This window comes from Vulpes vulpes, chromosome 10 (genome assembly GCF_048418805.1).
Source record: "Vulpes vulpes isolate BD-2025 chromosome 10, VulVul3, whole genome shotgun sequence".
Taxonomy (NCBI): Eukaryota; Metazoa; Chordata; class Mammalia; order Carnivora; family Canidae; genus Vulpes; species Vulpes vulpes.
The window spans coordinates 62,522,550-62,546,708 of record NC_132789.1 but is presented as its reverse complement, the minus strand read 5'-3'; the positions used below and the strand labels follow the sequence as shown (position 1 = coordinate 62,546,708).

The 24,159-nt window shown below is 36.1% G+C and overlaps 1 protein-coding gene across 4 annotated transcripts in view; it reads right to left on the bottom strand.

The window, feature by feature from the left end:
- Positions 1 to 24,159, bottom strand: part of TMTC2 (transmembrane O-mannosyltransferase targeting cadherins 2) — a 394,840-nt gene that overhangs the window by 196,406 nt on the left and 174,275 nt on the right. For all 4 annotated transcript variants that reach the window (XM_072724508.1, XM_072724507.1, XM_025992193.2 and 1 more), the window contains one exon: positions 7,589 to 8,417. In XM_072724508.1, coding sequence (XP_072580609.1) covers positions 7,589 to 8,336 — 748 coding nt within the window. In that variant the 5' untranslated portion in view covers positions 8,337 to 8,417. The remainder of the gene's footprint in view (positions 1 to 7,588; positions 8,418 to 24,159) is intronic.

The window sequence follows — 24,159 nt, the reverse complement described above, 5'->3', positions numbered from 1 at the left end:
GAGAGAGAGAGAGAGAGAAGCCTGGGTGGGGGAGAGGGAGAAGCTGACTCCCCGCTGAGCAGAGAGCCCAACATGGGGCTCGATCCCATGGCCCTGGGATCATGACCTGAGCCCAAGGCAGATGCTTAACTGACTGAGCCACCCAAGTGCCCTAGTCATTTCTTAACAGGTGTCAGATCTGAAGGTACTTCTTAACCTCCCTTTTCTGGTACTATGGTGGAGTGCAATGTCCAGACATCCCCTCCATGGACAGGAACACATCAAAGTGTTAGATCCAAAAATAAAAATATTTGTTAATGGAATGTATTCATCGGTAGGAAATTAAGGGGAATCCCTAGGTCTGGAAACTGCTTCAAAGCAGGAATCCAGAAGGGTAAACACCCTCTGAAGAGGGCATTCACTCTGCATATGTGACACTATGATGAACGAGGCCTTGGGCTTTAATCAGCTTGAAGCAGGAGTTCAGATTGCAGAAACCACAGAAACTCAAGCCCCCTGAAAGGAAACGGCCTGAAAAGATGAACTAGAAGCGATCAAACAAACAACCCCCCTGCCAAAAAAAAAAAAAAAAAAGATTCAAAGAAGGAGAAGGCAGATGTAACTGTCAAAAATATCTGGACAAACAGAAAAAAAAAAAAGGAATAAAACATTCCCTGTGATTCCCTATATGTAAATTCATCTTCACAAAGTTTGGGGCAAAACTACATCTGTTGCTCAAAGCATCTCAAATATGTTTTAAAGTACATTTTGCTGGAAGAACATTATGTATAGCTTTGTGCAAATAAATCTGAAGCTGGTTAAACTGAACAAAATCCAGGGGAAAAAAATAACAAAATTGATCCAAAAGTAAATCTTAATGTTTCCAAAATCATGAAAGAAATTATATCGATAGAAAAAGTCAAGCCCAGCCAGGTTTGCAGGTAAACTCTACCAATTAGAGAAGAAAAAGGTAACCTCATTTTATATAAAATCCTTCAGGAAACACAAAAGAGGTATACTCCCAAACTGATTCTGAAAGGTCAACTGATTTTGAAACCAAAATATGACACCAGAATATCAGAACTGCCCTTCTCACTCAGGAACATGGGTGCAAAACAAATTTAGAAAAATATAGAAATGATAATACATTATAAGTAATTCCTGGGTTTACTCCAGGAATGCAAAGTAGGCTTATTAGGAGATCTATTAATATAAGTCATCAAATTAACAGACTGAGTGGGGGAAACTCTGGATCATTATCAATATTAATTCCGAAAAACAAATCTTGAACTAGAAACAAGAAGAAAATTCCACAGGCAAAACCATCTACAGAAAAACCTGTAAAATATACATAATGAAATCACATTAACAATTTTAGTTTTTTTAATATTAAAAAAAAAAAACATTCGTTTTTAAACAAGAATAAAACCAAAAAAAATCTGCAGTCACCGTTTCTGTTTAACACTGTAGCAGAGGCTCTAGCATAAAATAATAAAAACAAAGTCCTTAAAAGAAACAAAAGTGAAATAAGGAGAGGTACGGGGGAAGGTCTTTAAAGACATTGGTATAATTTTTTCCTAAGCTGAGAAATGGTTGTTTCAGTAGTATTCTTTAAATGGTACAACTATGATGTATGTATGTATGTATATATATACATATGTATATATATATATACATACATATATATACATATACATATATATACTGTGTATATATATATACACACATACATTTCTCATGTTATATTTTTATTTATTTAATAAAAGAAAAGCAAAAAAAGTATTAAGCAAAATATTAAGCATCATAAGAATCAAACAAAAACTAATATGTAAATCAGAATAATTTAACTTCAGACTTGTTTTAATCATATGCTAATTTGAATTCATTTGAAACATAACTACTGGTAAATATAAATTTCAAGCTAAGGCAATGCTAATTTTAGGTTTGAGGGTTTTCAAAAGCCCATAAAGATCCTAAAAGTTTTGTTACGGATAATTTTTAAAGACAGGGTAAGTAGTAAGTCACCTGCTTCAACTGTACTTGCAGTCATTAGAGCTGAAACAAAAGAAAAGATTTATATGCCACTCCATTCTTAAGAGTCAGGGAAACCTGATGCTTTTGAACTTCTGGGACTATTCTATCCCAACCAAAAAGCAACCATATTTAATTTCTTCAAAACTCCAATGTTTAAAAGTAAGAGTCTTTATTTAACAGTTTAACATATTTATTTTTTAAAATACCTGAGTCTAGTTAAGCTAATGAGACATTTTCATTCTCATCAGCCCCATTATTTTACATTTTATTTTTCTAATCAGAAGAGATGAACTGAGATGAAGCAATGAAGAATTTCTTTCTACCCTATGAAAGCCTGATTCAACTCTGTAGGACTTTTCTCCCAATCAGCCATTACTGGTGCTTTTAGCTAGCTCTTTTCTGCCACATCTCTCTGTTAAAAAAGAAAATCTGTATTTTACAGCTTTTTAACTCAGGCCAGCCAGTTTTAGAAAAAAAATTCTGTATTTTACAGCTTTTTAACTCAGGCCAGCCGTCTTAGTAAAATGCTACACTGGTCGCCCTTCCTGACTTTAGTGCTCAATTCTATTTTTTTTAATAAAAATGTGAATCTCTTTTGAAACTATGTCATCTTCAGAAGTAACACAATAAGTTATCTAAGAAACAATAAAATTTACTGTACAATTTCAATGCTAGCTGCTTAAATGCTAGCACTTCACTACAGTTGAAGACACTCAACTGGAGGTAAACAAAAACTCAGACCATTAAATCTACAACGAATTAGTCAAGTTTCACATGAGTTGAAGGTATAGATTCCACTTAAATTATGAGTTGCTTCCTCCATAAAATGTGACTCCTTCAACATACTTGTTTCTTGAAATCTGTAACTATGAGGTTGAAATACAACTATCAGTTTTACGCAAATCCAGGAAGAAAGAAAAATTGTCAGACTTTGCATGGCTGCAGCAACTACTTTTTCTGCTTTTCTATATCGAAATGGGCCGTATTTGTCATTTGCATAAGGAGGGAATAAGTATAGAATCCTGGGTAATTAATTACCTTTAGAGTTTCAAATATGTGGATCATTAAATATATATCTTTTATATTATTTCACATATCTACACTAGAAAGAGGAATTAATATAAACTTTAGTTTTTTAACAAGTTTTCCTTGGATTAACCCTGTTTAATTAAAAATCATACTTCTATGTTCTATAAAGAAAATTGACAGTTAAGAAACCAACTATTCTAAAGAAATGATTTTTTAATCTATAACTTTAAAAACTTTAAATACCTTTTAGTCTGTGCTTATGACCTTAACTAATGAGGAAGCTGGCAAGTAGTCGGTTTTAGGGAAGATGGTGAGGAGTTTGAAATACTGGCAAATCATCCAGGTGGAGAAGTTCCATGTAGATACGAGGTCACAGGGAAAATAACTTAGAAACTCAAGGACACATTTATTGACCTCCTCTACTATCTACAAGGAAGTGTTCTAGAATCTATACAGAAAGGAAAATAAAGGCAATCTTTGGACAGAACCTTGAAGAATGAATCAATTTAGGAAGGAGGCAAACCTGTAGAAGAGAAAGCTGTTGAAAATGAGAGAAAGAGAATGACAATGGTGCAGTGCTTTGAAAGCCACAGTAGCAGAGATCAATGGTCCTCAATTGAGCCAAAGATGTGGGGATTTAGAGAAAGCCAGAGGCCAAGAAGGGTGATCATACATTTAACCACTTTTAATGAATTAAAAAATGCTTTTTTTTCCCAAGCAGATACTAATCAACATGGTTTACAAAATACGTTGTTTTAAACAGACACCCACATTCAAACACTTTCAAATATTATGTGGCTTGTTCATTAAAGCAGTCATCAGAGAAAATTTCCTCTTTCCTAAGCACAAAAATGCGAAGAGTCATTGTGAAATCAGCAAACTACAGTAATCAACTATGTCTAGTATTTTCCTGACATTATCAACCACATAATGAGACAGGACTTGTGGTTTACATAGTCCAAATCAGCTATCATTTCTCCACTATCCAGATTTAAACCATAAATTAGCAGCACAGTCACTATGACAGGCTTTACCCATCATCATTTGCATCCAATCAGTTAATGACTGGCAGCTGTCTACAGGACCCATTACTGAAGGCAGCAGCTTTAATGTATAATGCTTCATGAGGCTTAAAATCATATTCTGGTAAAGCACATGGTAGACTGAAGTACTCCAAAATTTGCAAAGGCTTTCAAAGGGAGGGAAAAAGAAAAAAAACTAACTCAATGAAATAACTGTAATCTCAGACAACCTAGAATGAACCGGCTTTAAAGGGTTTCTAATCTTCTGCTAGACTCAACATAGCAAACTAAGAAAAATTTACCTTAAGGAAGAAGACTACCAGTCGCATAATTGCTAAGGAAGTAACCCTAGCAGGAATTATTATTAACATGCTATAAATAGAAAAAATAAGGAACCTAAATGTTAAGAATTGTGCCTTGTTATCAAAATGGAAGCATATGCATAGAAGCCAGTCATGGGATCCAAAAACTATCTCCAATTCCAATCCTATCCTTCCTATCATGAAGTATCTCTCAGTTCCTTGTATATCAACAGCATAGTATTTTACACTTTCACCTTTTTCAATGCATACACATCTTAGCTCCAAACTGATTATAAACTCTTTACAAAGACTATGATTTTAACATTTATTATTCAGTGTATTCATGACTACAGCCTCCTCTGATAGGCAAGAAAACCCAAGCAGAGAGGGCCTGGTAAGAGGCTTTTAGCAATAATCACATGAAAGAGGATGGTGGCATGGGCCATGGTGGCAGTCATGGAAGTGGTAAAAATTGGGTCAAGTTCTGGACATGTTTTTGAAGATAGAGTCAAGAGGCTTTGCTGATGAAATGGACATTGGGTTTTAAAGAAAAAGAGGAGGTACAGATGACTCCAAAGTAGTGGTCAGAGCTGCTGGGAAAATGGAGTTGCCATCAACTGAGATGGAAAAGGTTGTAAGTACAGCAGAGGTGCAGGTGGTGGTGGTGGGGTGGGGGTCGTGGGGTGGGGCAGGGTTCAGGAATTTAATTTTTGATGTTTCAAAGGATCTATAATACTTGTCAGTCACATATTCATTTAACTAATAATACCTGGAGCACCTAAATACTACAACAATTCTTAGGTTTTAGGAAGGAGATGTGAAAATATATTGGAAACCAAGGAAATGCTTAATGATGGTTTTACTGAGTGAAGAATCAAGCATTTTAGCCATGTCAGCAAAATAACAATCAAGATCAGAATAACAAATGTCAAAGTTATTGTAGCCAACTATACCTAGAAACATATCTGGGAAATATCCTGGAGTTTACAAAATGCTTTCTATCCATGCAGGGACAGAGACTGCTACTTATATTCTTGCATCTGAGTACCTGCCCTCTCCTTGAAGAGTAACAACATTTGGCTAGGGAATTGGCTTCTCAGAATTAAGATAACATTTTCTAGCCTTCCTTACAGCTAGGTGTGGCCAACAGTCTGTGAGCAAACATGACGTGTGCAATTTCTGTGATATGCTCTTAAAGGGAATGGGTACGCCCAGCGTTTGCTCTTTCTCTCTTTTCCTGTGAGCTGAAGTGCTGATGTGATAATAAGCCATCTCAGACCACATGGATATGGTGACACTACCAAGATGGCAAGGGAACAAAAGAAAAGGAGCCTGGATCCTGAAAACCCAAGGCGCCATCTTATCAGCTCTGGGCTACACATACTTAGAATAAAGCTTCTATCTTATTTAAGCCACCATTATCTTGGCTCTTTGTTAAAGGAGCTTAACCTGACACTTAACCAAGAAATTCAATAAATCCTCAGAACCACCTTGTGAGGAAATGAACATGCTGTTTTTTTTTTTTTAATTCCTTACAATGTACCAGTTTTAAATAGCAGGAAAATAAATAGCAACATAGCCTTGCTTTATATACTTCCATCTACCACTGAAGAAAAGTCAGCTGAAAAGCATTCCCTGGGAACCGATTGCAAAATTTTTTACAGCAAGACTTGGGTTCATGCATTCACTAAACTGTGCAGGACTCACTACCCACAAAAGTCACATGGAAAAGATTTTTTTTCCCACAAGAACTGAGGAATTCTAGGCTATGCACTAGCTCAATTTTAATGTTTCTACTCCCATTAAAATCCCTGCAAATGGGACGCCTGGGTGGCTCAGGGGTGGAGCCCCTGCCTTCGGCTCAGATTGTGATCCTGGTCTGGGGATCGAGTCCCTTATCCGGCTTCCTGCGAGGAGCCTGCTTCTCCCTCTGTGTTTCTTATGAATGAATGAATGAATGAATGAATGAATGAAATGAATGATTGAATGATTGAATGAATGAATAAAATCCCTGCAATCTATTAAGCATCACAAGTACCAACAATCACTTCCTTAGCTTAAAGAAATGAGTAGTTGCTTGCTGAACTTAAGACTTAATTGGTAACTGAATAAAGATAATACCAGAGTTGCTTCTGGAGTATCTAGATCTTTGGATATATATTCCAGTATTCATCAATAAGTCACTCCACACATATGATACAGTTTTACACTTTCAGTATTTGAATATCAGTATAGAAGTGTGTTGGAAAAAGTAGAAAAGGCCCAGTTCAAATGTCATGCAAACAACCATAATTTAAAAGATAAATAACTTTAAAAAGAGGGGGGAAAAAGGCTTATGAAGAAAGGACCGGTTGGCACTATTTACTGCAATATATTTCTGCACTTAAAAGGTGCACTTGTAAAAAAAAAAAAAAAAAAAAAAAAAGGTGCACTTGTTTTCACTGAATTGCTCTCTGGCTTCCGTCATCATTTTGCTCCCTAAACCAGGGAAATTACTCCAACAGCTTTGGATTGTTCATCTACACTTTAAGGGAGACTTTCTATTCTGACCACAGGTTCTGTGATTTGCTAAAATACGCTTCCGGATCAGAAACAATAGTGAACAGATGATCAATCTCATTGCACAGTGAAGTTTATTTCTCTACATGACTTAAGAACCCTTAAAGTAAGAATGTGCTAACTGCTTGGCAACATCCAGATTCCTAAGGCTGTGCAAAGCTAAGGGTGACTCACACTTGTATGCGCACACACTGACACCTAGAGACGTGATGCCAAGATTCAGAGGTAGTGTTACCTCCAAATCTTCAAAAGATGTCAGTGGAAGTCTTAGGGTGTTTCCTCAGGCGATGCCTGGAAAGCAGCAAAGCTAAAATATACTCAAGTGGGATAGCCTGACCCGTATCACAGGATGAAAGAGATGATGTCTGTAACAGTATTTAAAATATAGAAACCAAGCATCTTTCTACATCCTTAGGACAGTCAGTGCTTCTACACAACCATCCTAGACCGATGTGGTCTGGGACATGGGAAAACACTTCCCTAGTCCAAATAATGGAATTCTGGATCCGTCTCTAGACTGGCTGGGCTGCCCACCTCTTTACAGAATGAGACGAAAGGAAGGTACTGGGACTGCAGAAATACTACGCTCCAGGGCAAGCAGCAAAGGTCAACAAAGGCAGCCCGAGGACACCGTCCAGGCCCAAGCATAAAATAAAATATTACCTTTAGCTGGGTTTACTTTTATCCCTGACCTATACAGCATTTCCTCATTCTGCCAATCTCCGTTCCTGATCGCAGTCTTGAGTCCATAGAAAACAATCAATGTGGCCGTGGCATAAAAAATCAAGCTCTTGAGGAACCGCTTTTGGACCTTGACATAAAGGGCTCTGGCACCCACTGTAACAAGGAGACAGAAGCCCATGCTAGGGATGTACAGCACGCGCTCGGCAATTACAAAGCCCACATAGAAAAACAGGTTGGTGGCAGGAACAAAGGGTATTATTAACAAAGATAAAGAGAGCACAACAATGTTCTCCGTAGAAGGAAGTGGCGACCTCTGCGCTGCATTATTTTTAATGCCATTTTCTGCTTTGGCTGCAAGGCTGGGCTTACTCTCCGAGTTCCGGTACTCCCCGTCCGAATGGCAGCTATGGCCATTTGCATTCTGCTTGCCATTTGTCACCACTTTCCCGTTGCACTCCCGTTCCACGCCTGGGCTCTTCAAGCCATAGTAGGCGAGGAGCAGGAGTCCCGTGTAGAAGGCCACAGTGTGCAGGTTTCTCCAATCGCAGACTGTTCTGAGCAGAGGCACAGCATCCATTGACCAATCAAAACTGAGTGTATCTGGGCATAGCAGCAGCCACAGGTTCTTGGTTGGCAGGTAGAAGAAAGTGAGCGTCCGGGCCAACAGGCTATCCGAGTCGGCAGCTGGGTTGTCAGAGTTGGAAAAGCTTGGTGGCTTGTTTCCCATCCAGTATAAGCGGGCCCCCAAAAGGGAAGTCCCCCAGAAAGTTAACAAACTAATGCTGAGGAAAAGAGACAAGTTCTTCCTCTGAAACCAAAAGAAAAGGGGGAAAAAATTAGGATCATCGTCAACAGAGCATGGGAACACTGAACATTTAGAGAGGCAAAGACATTTCGAGGTGGACAGGTAAAATCACGTAGGCCTTAAACACATGACTGGTTCTGTCTCCTTTCAAACATGCTTAGGGAAAATTTAACCTGAAGAAGACATTGTGGGGGCCTACTTTGTATGTAACTTTGGATGAGCATTTTTTTTCCTTCTTGTTCTGAAATACCAGTAATCAAAGCTTCACTTTCTGGACCTCTGTAAAAATGGGTTGGATATATATTCCCTCTCGGAACTGGTGTCAGGTTAAATTGAGACCACGATGTAAGAGTACTCAGCACCCTGCATGGGATGGAGTAGACATCTAAAGACTATCTTCTTTCACTTTATGGTTTAGATTCTAGGGGAAACAACGATTAGGCGTGCCCCCAAATATGGAACAGGACAGGATCCTGCTTGGCTCAAAGGAGTAACAGCATTTAGCTACTGTCTATGCCAATCCTCATTTCATTGTCTTGAATTCTCTTGCAGATTTGTCAACCAGGCTTTCATCTGCTACCCCATGCTGTCACTGACATCAGTGACATCAAGCATTTAATAACACTCCTGATGAATCCCAAATTTTCCATGCTGATGACAACTTTTTAAAAATAAAATGAATTTGATAATGTGCTTACTTATTTTAAGAGAGAGAAAATTATGAGAGAAAGGCCAAGGGGCATGCCTGTTAATGAGAATTTTCTGGAAAATTCTTTCAACCTGAGTAAGAATTTAGTGACCTCAAACAATCTAAGTCCTGAAGAGGGAAGCTGGAGGGGGAAGGATGGATACTATATCCCAACTTTAATGATTCCTTGGTAATGTGATCTCTTAATGCACACAGTGACACTGTATAAAATTATACATTAGTAACACTCAAAAAGTGGTGCTTGAAATCTGAAAGATATGCCAAATGTTTAGTTTTAAAAAAGAAACCCACAAAAAGCAACAAAATCACAAATACATAAATGGGGCTATATCGAACTAATAAAAAACTTCCATACAACAAAGGAAATCATCAACAAATACAACGAAAAGGCAACCTGCTGAATGAAATTTGCAAATCATGTTTGATAAGGGGTTAATATCTAAAATATATTGTTAGAAAAAACTCCTACAATTCAAAAGAAAAAAAAATCTTATTAAAAGTGGACATATGATCTGAATAGACATTTTTCCAGGGAAGACAGGAAAAGATGCTTAATATCATGGTCATCAGGGAAATGTAAACCCAAACCTCAATGAGATATCACCTCACACCTGTTAGAATGGCTATTATCAAAAACACAAAAAATAACAAGTGTGGGTAGGGATGTGGAGGAAAGGGAACCCTTGTGCACTGTTGGTAGGAACATAAATTGGTGCAGCCACTACAGGAAACAGTGTGGAGTTGCATAAAAAATTAAAAATAGAACTACCATATGATCCTGCAATTGCACTTCTGGTATTTATCTCAAGAAAACAAAATCACTATCTCAAAAAAATATCTGCACCCCTACATTTATTGCAGCACTATTTATTTAAAATAGCCAAGACAAATTATTTATATTTATTTACAGCAGCAAAGATATTTATTTACAACAGTCAAGGCATTATTTTTTTTAATTGCCAAGATAACCTAGGTGTCCATCTACAGATGAAGGATAAAGAAAATGCACTATATATTTGATGGAATATTATTTGCCCATAAAAAAGAAGGAAATCTTGCCATTTCCAACAATGTGGCCATCCACATCCTGAAGACAGTATGATAAATGAAATAAGTCAGCTGGAAAAAGACAAATACTATATGCTCTCACTTATAGGTGGTATCTTAAAAAACAAAACCCCTGAACTCATTAAAAAACAAAACAAAACAAAAAAAAACCGGTTGGTGGTTGCCAGAGACAGGGAGGGACTGGAGAGTTGTCAAAATGGGTGAAGTGGTAAAGGTGGTCTAACGTACAAACTTTTAGTTATTGAGATAAAGAAGTTCTGCGGATGCCATACCCATCCTGGTGACTGTAGTTAACAATACCGTATTGCATATTTGAAAGTTGCTAAGAGATTAGATCTTAAAAGTTGTTATCACAAGAAAAAATCAAAATTTTCTTTGTGGTGATGGATGTCAAGTACACTTCCTGTAGCGATCATTTGCCATATATACATATGCCAAATCATTATGTTATACACCTAAAACTGATAAAATGTTAAATGTCAATTATATCTTCATTTTTAAAAGTCCAAGGAGCAATGTATCTTGAGCACATAAAACTTCTATTAAAATAGTCTCAGGTGCACCCGGATGCCCCAGTCAGTTAAGTGTCTGCCTTTGGCTCTGGTCACAATCCCAGGGTCCTGGGATGGAGCCCCATGTGGGGCTCCCTGCTCAGTGGAGAGTCTGCCTCTCTCTCTCCACCTATGTCTCCCTCTGCTCATGCTTTCTCTCACACTCCCTTCCTCTCAAGTAAATAAAATATTTTTTAAAAAGTCCCTATGTATTATATACAACTGCCACTGGATTCTCTTCCTCAGACTCCTCATTCACTTCACCTTTAATTGCCGGAAGCCACAGAACTGGTCATGGACCATCTCTGTTCCATCTTACTATTAACCCAATGATCTTAGCAAGGTCTGTAACTTTTAAAAATATTAATACATGCTAATGACTCCACATTAACCTTCCCTTATCTCCACAATCATTGATTCAATTGCCTAGTGGACATATTCACTTATGCATCTCAATTCAAAATGCCCAAACCTAAAACCTGACTTCATACCCTCCCGACACTAAACACTTCCTCTTCCAATCATCACCACCACAAAAGATGGTAAAACTTTGTAACCAGTTTCTGCCAACTCCTCTCATTTTCACTTCAGAATATATGCCAAATTGGTCCATTTCTCGCCATCTATTCCTTCATCACTTGAGTCCAAAATGCCCACACTTGGATTATCACAATAGTCTCCTCCTCACTGGCGACCCAGCCCTTTTAAACAGAGATTACATTATTCCTAACTTTCAAAAACATTAACGGGATCTTACTCTAAGGTCTTGGAAGTTCTCACCTCTACAAAGAAGATTCTAATTAGAGGGTTCTCTCTCTCTCTCTCTCTTTCTCTCTCTGTGTGAGATATGTCTTAATTTTACATTTTTTACATTTCAAAATTATTTTGAAAAATATTTTAAATATTTAAAGAGGGGGTACTTCTGGGTATAAAAGAAATGAAGTAAAGAGGAGGAGGTTAAAAATTCAAAATAAGGAAAATGAGAAAAGCAAACAGATGGAAACTGTGGCAATTTTAAGACTGTTAATATCAGATCACAGTAATGCTAAATTCACAGAATTAACTGCCTCAGTGTTTTAAAACATCTGTGACAGACTTCTACTCAAAAGTATTTCACATAAGGCTGTACGGGATTTTTAGTGGTAGGGGAGTAGTATGTTCAGTCATCACCAATTTCTCACTTTCAGGTCTTTTCTGGAAAAATAAAATGGTTCAGAATCAATATCATCTAAAAATACTTTTTTTGCAAACCATTCTTTTGCTCCTCTGAAATTCTACCCAGCAAAAATCTTAAAATTTATTGATTTTAGAATAAAACCCACAAAACACAAAACTGCATATTAGAAGCTGTAATAACTTGATAGGCCAATCACAAAACTGAGTATTCTTTGATTACACAAGAGAGAAACATGTCATTTGGCAAGGATAAAAGAAATAAGATACCATGGAAGAAGAAGACTGATCTTGAAAAAACAATTCAAGGTTACGATTTGTACCAAAAGTCCATTTTGCAACTAAGTATACAAAGTATAACATTCTATTCCAATGTCTTCTGGTGGGGGTGAGAGAAGGGAGAGGCATTACAAAAACTCCCCTTCATTAGTCAAGAAGAAGCAAAGGAGTAAGAGAACCACATGAGGAAGGAAGTGTAATCAGGATTCTTTGCCAGTCATGAAACTCCAGAAGAAGTTAGCCTTAATCATTGCATAATTCCATTTTATTCTCAAAACAGAAGTAGAAGACAAAATGCCTTGTCAATTTTTAACAAAGCATCTTTACTAGTTAAATTTTAGTAGATCAAAATAAAATGTAAGATTCAAGATGTAATAAAAATGATTGATTTTATCATACTCAAAGAATATTTAAAAATAATAAACTACAAAATAAAGATTAATAAAAACTATCCAGTGATAAAATCTAAGAAGTCCAAATGTGGAGCAAATGACAACAAATAAAAATAAGAACTAATAATCAAATGCTGACATTAATTTACAAGTTACTTTATATTTTAAAGCATTTTCATATACAGCTCCCATTTAAATAACTAAGATCAAGAGACACCAAAGTTCTGAAGTAAGATGCTCTCATACACTCATTCTAACTTCAAGGTAAGGTCTATAAGGGCTAAATAAATAAATGGCACCATTAAAGGAAAACTCAACAAACAGGTAAAAGAAAATTGATATTAAAATGTTTGAAGTGGAAAAGCTTCTAAGGCCTCAAGATCGGCTACCACTTTTTACATATTTTATGATTTCTTTGAAATCATAAGTTTCAAATCTCTTTAATGCCTTCTCATAAAATTTGTTAAAAATGGGTCACCTAGAAAATGGGATTCTAATCAAACCAAATCTCTCTTCTAACTTCATTCATTGCTTCTGTGGTAAGAGCCTTAAAAATAAGACAAAAGAAAAGAAAGCATGGGAAGGCCTTATTTATTAATCATAGTCCCTATGCACTGACTTGTGGATTAAATCAAATGAACACATTTTTATTGAGTTACACCTAGGAGTCAAGTCGTATCATTAGCCTCAGCATTCTGCTGTTGTTGTTGTTCTTGGCGCAGTGTATCAAATTGATTCAACACAGGTATTTGTAAGATGAAGCAGGAGAGTTCTGAAGAATTATCACCAGCCTTGAAGGTTAAAACTAGTAAAAATCCATACAGAGAGGAGGAGAAGCCTAAGTCTGGGAAACTTAACGTGATTGGAGGGAAACTTAACGTGATTGGAGGATGATCTCTGATGGGTAGCATTAAAAAATGGCTGCAGTTTAATAATGAAAAAGTAATGAATTCACTGAGCATAACATTAAGACCACTGTACGTGGCAGGTGCTCTCCTACTATGCACCTGATGTATACCTGTAAGCTGAGAATGGACAGACCCTATGCTTTTGAAGTTCTGTTCTGTCTAGAAAAACACTGGGAAGAGAAGAATCATAGTGCCTTAAAAGATAGCTTTCAAACCTAAAGGACCATCAATATTAATTGTGAGCTGCTAAAAATACCAATGCCCTGGTCTGACTAATATCTCCATAGGAGACTCTAATGCAGCCTAAGCAGAGAATCATCACATATTTGTACAAGTCTAATTCTTAACACTGACACTAAAAATACTGTGGGGTTCTGGCTTTCATTTCACAAAGTTTTAAGGCACAGTTTCCTCATTTTAAATGAATAAATCATAATGAAACATAAATAATGCTTTCTCTGAGGTTCTGGGACAAATTGGCTTCTTAGTATAATAGATGAGTGTCACAAAGGTCAGGCTACAAAGGAATTGAGATCTCTGTAATAAGTATAATTCAGAGATGAAATATTCAACTCTCATTGCAATATACAGAAGACAAAGGATTTTTTTCCCCCCAGGGGAAAAAAAAAAGAATTTAGTCTCCTAAACGTGAAACACAAAAGGGAATTAATCCAATACAACAGATTTAAAATATAGATGGGAAATTCAGAGAAAAGACAATAAACAATTAGGATTCATTTGTTAATAAAAATGAAAGTTACAGTAAAGCGAACATACTTCAAATGAATCTAAGGGAAAAAAGGAAAACTGGGGAAAAAATAATTGGCTACAAAAGTCATTAAAATTGTGTTGAAAGAAGAACTATTACATATTGAGAAAATATAAATTAGAAAGTTTGATGAGAAATCTGGAAGTACTTAGGAAAATTAATAATTTGTATAATCTATTATTTGGTAATCTGGATACAGTCACTGTCTAACAAAATCTCTTAGATCTAAACACAAGGATTTCGAATGCAGCACTGTCTATAAAAGTAAAATAAGTAAATCACTAAAAATTTCATTAGAGCAATATGGAAACAAAATATGGCATACCCACATGTTCTGAATCTATAAAGCAACTAACAGGAATAAACCATACATATAAACTACATTATAGTATATGGAAATAGATGATAGATGATAGACAGATAGATAGACATCTATACCCAACATACATCTATAACCAACATAAAAAATACTATATAGGAATTAATGCAAATGAACCAAATCATTAGATAGTAACAGGATTCCTAAAACCTCAGGTTGCAAAATATGCATATTATAAAATCATATAGGCCACTCAAGAAAAAAAAATCCCATATATTTTTCACAAATGCATACATATATATGTATGTAAAGCCTCCCCTCCTCCCCCGCCAAGTCTAGAAACAATTATACAAAACATCAGATGATGTCAAATGCTAAGGCAGGGCATGAAAGGGAGCTGGATCAATGGTTGAAGAGACAAAGATGGCTTCAAGTTTATGAGTGGCTATCATTTATTCACAGCTCCTCAAAAAAATGTATCAAAAAAATCCCAAAAGGTTTGATAATTTGTTATATACATTTCTTAGGCTGAAATAATTTTTTAAAACATATATATAATGTTATCAAATCTAAATTCTGGTTATGGACTTTATCTATTAGTTCTTATACTTTTCCATATTTAGTATTCACTGCTGCTATGATTTTATAATTAAGTTTCTCAACATTAAAAAACACTTTTCCATGTCCCAATTCAATCTATAATAATTTTATAATCCTTACCTTAATTTTGCTAGAAAAATCTCTTGATTACTAAGAAAATCAGATAAAAACACCATGCACCCCAGGGGGAATACAAATTATGATTATATTATCTAAAAATGCTCTTTTAGGTCTGGGATATAACAAATGGCACATCTTTGAATTCTCAGATGTTACTATAGAGCCTAACATTCATAGGCTTTTGAAAATGATTCTTAAACTCTCTCATACCAGAAGTCAATTTTTTACCTGTCATTATGTCACACAGTTTATATATTTTTTAAAAATGTGTTTGTTTATTTGAGAGAGTGAGAATGCACATGCAGGAATAGGAGAAGGGGCAGAGGGAGGGAATCTCTAGCAGATTCTCTAGCAGATTCCCCGCTAAGCAGGAGGCCAATGCAGAGCTCAATCTCATGACCCTGGACTCGTGACCTGAGCCAAAATCAAGAGCTGGGCATTTAACAGACTGACCCACCCAGGCACCCCTCACACATTTTAAATCCTGTTATGGTAAATCCTCACTCCCAATCCTCCACACAAAGGATCAAATGAAATAATATTACACAACTCCTAGGCTACTACCTTGATTGTCATCAAATACAGAAACTTAGCCTTATCACCTTTATATCACAGCATTTTCTGCCTAACTCCACACCTCTCCATGAAAAGTACACATAAAGGCAGTAACATGTTCTGGAAGAGCATTTTCCTAACTACAACTTCATTCCAAAACTAGAATCAAAACTGGGAATATGATTGCGTCCTTAAGAAGAATTCTTACCACATACATGTCAATTACTGAATAGATAGGTTTCCTTCAGGTTTTAATTCACTATTTATAAAATCATATAAATCAGCTTTATGAAAGTCTAATTTTTCAAGAAGTTCAAATATGTTATTCATCTTTTTAAAAACTTCTTAACATTAAAAGGGAAATTAGCTTCAGTCTCTGTTACTGAAAAATATATATATTTCTATTATACATATATATACAAATATATGTATATTTCTAATAACAAAATCTTGGATTTTTCTGGAACTGTCAGATATAGGAAATCATAGAATAAAAATCAACTAAGAATATCAATTTCATGGTTGAAATTTTGTCTCTAGTCCTTGGAAATGCTAATAGAATAAAAGAACATAGCTATAATGAGCAAATAATGTGAATTTTACCATAAAACATCAAAATCATTCCCACACATCACCTGAATATGAAGGCAAACCTGATGAGAAGAACCTGTCATATTAACTAGTGGTGATGCCTTTATAGAAGCCCTGTGGTGCACTATCTTCCTCTGTGAGAGTCTTTGCCTAAAGAAATAGCACAAGAGAAGAGCAAAAATCAACTATAAGAGCTCCCCTCTCTACTATTCAAGGAAAACTGCCATTCATGATGGCAGCTTCAATATTGCCTTCTGATCTCAGATTCTATGGGACATAAAGGAAACTGAAAAGGAATATTTTATACTCAATGAAAGAAAAATGTAAACATTCTGCCTTGGAGTATTAAAACTATCATGAGACTCACTTTTTGGCAAACTAATGAAAATAAATTACTTAAGCATAAGGCTCATTTAATTCCAAATTAAGCCCTTGGCAATGATAGTATAGTTGTAATAATAAAGCAGATAAAAATCAGTATCTGGAAGTTATAAGAATAACTGAGAGAAAAGTCTATCCAGACATAACAAAAATCTAGCATCCTTTACTTTGTATCCACTATTCATCATTGAAGTCATAAGCTTTCCTCGTATCAATAATATAGGATTTCTCCTAGCTGCCCTCCTTTCTAAAATAGTTCTCACTGGAGACTCATCCCAAAGCATGAATATAATAAAGGCATACTTTTCTGAGTATGTGACAAGAAGGAATGCATGGTTAAAAGTATAATTAGAAATTGTTTCTAGAACATATTCATATGATATATCAAAGTTTTGCCATCATCAAGTTGTCAGGGTATTTGTTTCTCTTCAAAGAAAAAAATAGGTTTCCTTATTAATAATTACCCTCTATACAAGATTAGAAACTTGCTTTCTGCACCAACAAAATAAACAGAAGAATTTTAATGTTTACTATTTCACAAGATATAAAGAGGTTCAATAGATGATATATGCGGTCTCTTTGTGAGGAAAGAATTTAAAGATTAAGGGCATAAAAAATATGTTAGTGAGATATTTAGCACTTTAGACTATAAGGAATTCTTTCACTTATTCAGGCTAACTCTATACTACAGCATAATACTTTCCATTGATTTCAAACATCCATCAGAAGTATCTATACAGGGGATCCGTGGGTGGCTCAGCGGTTTGGCGGCTGCCTTTGGCCCAGGGCGTGATCCTGGAGTCCCAGGATCGATTCCCACACTGGGCTCCCTGCATGGAGCCTGCTTCTCCCTCTGCCTGTGTCTCTGCCTCTCTCTGTGTGTGTGTCTCTCATGAATGAATGGGTAAAATCTTTAAAAAAAAAAAAAAAAAAAAAAAAAGAAGAAGTATCTGTACATATCCAGATAAACATATAACAGCCTAATAAATCAGTAATAGATTGAAATCCACTGATGAAAACGTAGGCTTTTTTTTTTTTTTTAGGCCAGGTTATAATTTCCCAAAGTTGTCACTAGGGAGAGTATGATTATAAAGAAATCCAAAAAGTATCAAAGCATATTTCATGTTATCCAATACAATGAATGACAGGATATTTATCCAAAATTTAAAATGGAACATAATCGGTTTGATTTAGTAGTAAAAGGTCAGCAGAGACAATAGTTTTTCTTATTTTAATTATAATGACAACTATTAGCCCATCTGAAATTCCTCATAGTCTTTATTAATACATGCGATCCTGGCTAACATTGGCTAAAAATGGACTTTTTAGAATATTTAAAAAATGTAACATAAAGAGAAGAAACCGAAGATGACCATCTATTCTTTCATTTAATCATCCCTGAAAGAGATTCTTCTGAATCTTATTTAGAAATCGGTGCTATGTATCCCTTAAATGGTGTTATCCAATGTCTACATCTCAACTTTAATAACATTTTCCAATAAAAGGAACCAAGGGTTCCTTGCAGATGGACTCATCTTAAGACTGAGGTAGGATATACACATGATGAGCCTGGTACATCTCATAGTGCCAGAAAGTAGGGTGTGTGCACACACATACCGATGAGGATACATCAATGTTATCTATGGCACATGGTAGCCTGCTTAAAGAGCTCCCAATGGCCAAAGCTGGGCCAATTTGAATACAAAATGGATAGTACTGAATTATAAACTAAAGTACAAAAACGAATATCCATGAATATATACTGATAAATAAACGATAGGCAGATAGATAGATAGATAGATAGATAGACAGACAGATAGATAAGGGAGAGGAGACAAGTCTCCCTGGCAGAAAGAATGTTGAATAATTTATATATTACTCCATCTTCAAGGAGAGGGAGCATAACTCCTCACTCCATAAATACGGCTGTGCATAGTGCCTTCTTCCAAAGAGAAAGGAGGAATGTGGGAGGGAGTGACTTTACAGCAGATAAACCTGAAAAACACTATCTCCACCAGGTGATTAAGGTCACCCTTAACAGTGGTTAAGTCACGTTGACAGCATGTACCCTTAATCCTCTGATAATATGTGATGAAAATGTCACTTGACCTGTGTTCTTCCTCTCAAAATCCACAAACCCAGCTTAATCATGAGAAAAACATCAGGCAAATTCCAGTGGAGAATGTTTTACAAAAAAGCTGACTAGGAACCCTCAAAACTGTCAAGGTTATCAAAAGTGATGTCTGAGAAACTGTCACAACCAAAAGGAGCCTAAGGAGACATGACAAGTAAATGTAATGTGCTATCCTAGACATCATCCTGGAACAGAAAAAGGACACTAGGTAAAAATGAAGGAAATCTGAGTAGGTATGAACATTAGTTAATAATAGCATATCGACATTGGTTCATCAATTGTTAACATATATACTACACTAACGTGCAGTGTCAGCAAATAGGTGGAACCCGGTGTGACATACCTGGGAACTTTGTTCTGCTCAGATTTTTTGTAATCCTGAAACTGTGCTAAAAAACAAAGGCTATTTAAAGAATGCCTGTAACTAGAACAAAAGCTTTTAGAAACCAAATGAAATCAGATGGGTTTCTGATGGATCCGTATCTTAAAGCTGTGGGCCAAGAAATAATCAATTGAAAATTAACATCAACGTTAAGTGCATATTAGCATTTTAACTGTCTTCAAATTTAACCTAAAAAGATGGAACAATAGAATGAACAAGAATTGAGGTGAAGTGACCACAGTAACTTACACATATGAGAGATAACATACTGATTTCAAATCTGGTTTGGTTTTTGACCCTCTCTAGCAATCGTAGTATCCTATAAACCCCCAAATGAAAAACAAACGTCAAGAGAAGGATGTTTCTAAACCCACGGCTATGGTGCTTTTGTTGGCATGGTGACCCATTCTTCCTCATTAAGCTAACATGGGGAAATCAAGCAGTTAGCAATTTCTTGCATACCCATGGCAGGCTCCTTCTAGAGCTAACGATTAGGGAGTGAAGTACCCAAAGAGTTCAATTACTGGAACTGTAAGGGGTGTGCCACAGACCCTAACCCATTACACTAAAAGCAAGCCCCTGAATGCCAGCCTTCAGAGTAATCTTGTTTAGCTTAAAATAAGAGGTTTAACACTTCCCACCAGGCAGTGCACTATGGTCAAATCGGGTTAGCCATGAAACAATCCAGCCTTTATGAAGAAAATATGTGAAGAAAATATTCTTTTGTGACCTAAGAAACAAAAAATACTTTACACAAAAGAAGACACCTCTTTTTGACCATCGAACCACTTTAGGTTTTTATTAGATTCCTGTCCCTGTACGTTAAGAATACACCTAATGGGGGAGAATCAAAATAAAAGAGCTCAAAATTAATTGAATTTGGAAGAGGAACTCTTTTCTATCCATCTTTCCTCAAGTGGGCAACTGCATTGCAAATGCATTTCCTGCGCCAATGGATTAAACTGCAACATTCTTTTAACTCTGTGTGGCTTTAGTGCGACAAACCAGCCATTATGAGCTGTGTTCCAGTCTCATTAATGAGGTAAGCGTGTGAGCCCAGCATTTTGGAAACCTAAAGAGACAAATTATAATGAGACTTCGCTCAGTGGGGAGGCCAAGATATAGCCCTCTTCTCTCAAGATATCATAATGGCCAGCTATTTAACGAGTGTGGAACTTTCCTATGAAGATAGAATACACACCAAAAAGAAAAGGAAGACTTCACCTAGACAAATAAAACTTAATATACATCTCATAGGTAGGTGTTCATTAACAAACATAATTTCAGTGCTTACCATGTTTCATTGGAAATATGCTCCCCCCCCCATAATTATACAGGTCCTCTAAATATACAGTAAATTCAATGTAAAATGGACAAATGATTTTCTTTTCTTCATAGATAAAAATGTAGCCCTTTACCTATACCTTTTGCATGCAGATCTTGTCCTTATTCTCAAAATGCCACACTGATATAAAATAACAGTTGGGGTTTTTTTGTTGTTTGTTTTTTGTTCTTTGTTTTTATTGGGAAACTGAGGACAAGTAATTAGTGCTTTGAAAAAAAATTTTCACTTGAAGAAACATCCATCAATTTTCTGATTCTGTAACTGAATTTTGTAATTCAATATCAGGTAATTACAACTATTTAGAAATTCCCAGACAACACTGAGGTACATATTTAGGCATCGTAATTATTAGTCATTCAGAGCAGAATCAAACAGAACTAGAATCCTCAACAAGATCAGTTGAGTAGAACATTCTGGGCACACTGAGCAAGCAAAGGGGTCATTACCCATTCTCCCCCTATTTCTTCTAAAAGAAAAAAGAACAAACAGCCATGCCAAATTTTCAAGTACCTCAAAGTAGTAAAGGGACATACGATTACTAGAATCTGTTACAGAAAAAAAAACTCCACTCCAAATCTTTGTTGGATGTTGTTTGGTTCATTCCCATTAATACAGGAAGAGATGTAAGAAACAGCAAATTAGTGCTATCAGCAGTAACCAAGAGCTAGTTATTATAACGAAAATACTTTAAAAACAAAAGTTGAGTCTAGGCAAGGGTGATGTGGGAAGAGTCGAAACCCGTAATTTTAGTTTTCATGAAAAGAAGACCCATCCTCCACACCTATACATCTTATCACTCTGAAAGTGAATTCTTTTTGGAAAAGTAAAATAATAAACCTAGATGGCAATACTAATTACAAATGGGATAACTTTTCTAAGAGCATCATTTAATATTTGTACCACCAAATAAGCATTTTTAAAATCCATACCTTTATTAGCTGGAATAAATCATCCAAAGAGTGACCCTCCAATTATACCTATTTTCGGAATAGTAAGCTAGCTGCATGTTTCATGTTATGCAGACAGAGAAATGATAGATATGGCTGCCAAGTGGCCATGAGCCAGATGTTTGGGAACAAACAAAAATACTAAAGTTTTTCATTTCAGAACTGTTCTGATAGCTTCTCCAAGAATCTCTTCTTGCCAGAAGTGACTTGGCAAAAGCGATTTTTGGAACCTCGTGGTAGTGGCTACCAACCTAAACAGATGAAATCTTTGTGTAAATGTAACCTACCACATTTTTTTCTTGTCTTCTTTATTATGAAATTTGAAATTAAATTTTAATCATACACTAACTTTTAAAGACACGTGTGGGAATGGAGGTGTTCAGTAATGCCAACTTCACAAAAAAGATTCTGAAACAGAGATGAATTTGAAAACTCTGAAACCCATAGAATCATAGCAGCATTTGTCCTCCATTTGAATAAGACTTCACTACAATGCAAAAGTTTGATCATGCTTCAAAATAGTGGTGGGAAAAAAGAATTCTCCATTTATTAAATATCTATATTGAGGGCCATTAAAACCCTCCCCATTAATCTTCCTTCTGAAGCATGTCTAGCCTTTGTAGCTATCGTTAAAGTACTAGTTTTCAAATCCTTTCAGACTGGGTTAATGTCTGGTATTTTTTTCATTAAGACATGTATCTTTGATTTTTAGCATTATCATAAAAAAAAAAAATAAAACCCTAGAGTTAAATACGATTTACTGCAAAGATCTCTCAGGAGTCTTCAAAACATATTTGGATAATTCTTTCAGCCCGACATAGCTCCAATTAGCACTAATCATTGCCATGCCCTAATTATTTAAAATTAAATAAATTGAACTTACACGTGCAAACATTTTGCAAATCACCCTGCATCCACTTCTCTTTTCAAGTTAACTCATAAGATTAGACAACCTGTTTTAATAGATTATTATCATTGGATTGGGTCCAAAAAAGCATTCGTCTAATGGGAATTCCGTCTGCTTTAACAGTTGTGGTTTAGTGGACGCTCTCTGACTTAACTGTCAATCATTTTTCTTGACTGGCTCCTGGCCCTCAGAACCCTTCTGGGAGAAAAGCAAGAAGTTTTTTCCAGGTACATGAGTGGCACTCAGTAAATCTGGGCTACACAAAGGGAAATGGAAGGGATTGGTTAAAATACCTCATGGGAAGGCTCTGGATTCTTGCTTCCTACTCACTACACTCTAGTTCAAATGCACTAGTAATCCCTGTTCCCTCTTGCTGTAATTGTTCCCCACCTCAATATAGCAGTGACCACCAGCAATACTCAGAAATGCAGGAAACTCATGCAGCTTATCCCGTGAGCAAGGCAAACATTAATAAAACCAAAAGATGAAATATCTTCAACACTGTGCTGTAAAGTTTTGACAACGAGAAAACAAAAAATTACAGGATGTGCTAGTCTTTCTTTAGCCTCCATAGCTCCAACATTCCCTTTTAAGCAAGACCAGGAAATTCCATTTTTCAATAGGTTCCATAATAACTCCTAAACTAAACACTTCAGAAATTTTACAGTGTGGATACTACTTCACAATAAATACACTTTTGTTCTATCCTGAACCATTATCTCTAATCAGCCCACACATCTTCTTGCTTCAACAATCCAAACAAATGCAGGTCATCTGAATGATATGCTAAAGTGAGTACAAATTAAGTTTCATTGTATTTTCCCATGAGAGACTAGATATTATGAGAGAAGAGAGAGTCGTGTCTAATTGCCTAACGAATTCCAACACCTGTGAATTCACTTAATACCTCCCAGATGGGGTCCTGGCTTCTAGTGAAGAGAGTGGTTGCCCAGAAAACACCATTCTACTCTGTCATTATATTAAACTATGGAATGTGGGGGGAGGTCATGTACTAGTAGTAGTAACACCAATTATGAGTGTTTATCAAACATTTTACAATGTGTACATAATCCCAAGTCATTCTTTCTACAACTCTATGAATCAGTACTTTACAAAAAGACAGTGAGCCTCAGAGATGTGAAGCACGTTGCTCAGAATCTCATCGCTAATGAGAAAAACCAGAACTCAAAGTCACTTGTTTTGATTCTAAGTCCAGGGTTTTAGGCCCCTAACCAACCCCAAACCACATGGTATCCACTTTGTAATCATCATTTCTGGTTCCTGGCCAGCCAGGTTCCTCAAACTTAAGGTGGCATCTGACATTAACTTCTCCAAGAAAAGTTCATGAAGCCACGGAAGGGTAAATGCTAGAGAGATCTAGCATTTCTATTTGTAATATTCTGAACTTTAGAAAGCATCTCCTCAATGTGTATTCTGAAGAAACTGCTGTACTTAAAGCTAAAACATGTTCCCCCAAGGACACAGAGCTATTTGGTGGCATTCAGGACCAGAAATTTCATCTTCCTTTGTGCTCATGGCATAGTACCTAATCCCTCTGCTTATCCTTTCAGTCTCTACTCTTCATCAATATCTACAATAATTCTCAATAATGGAC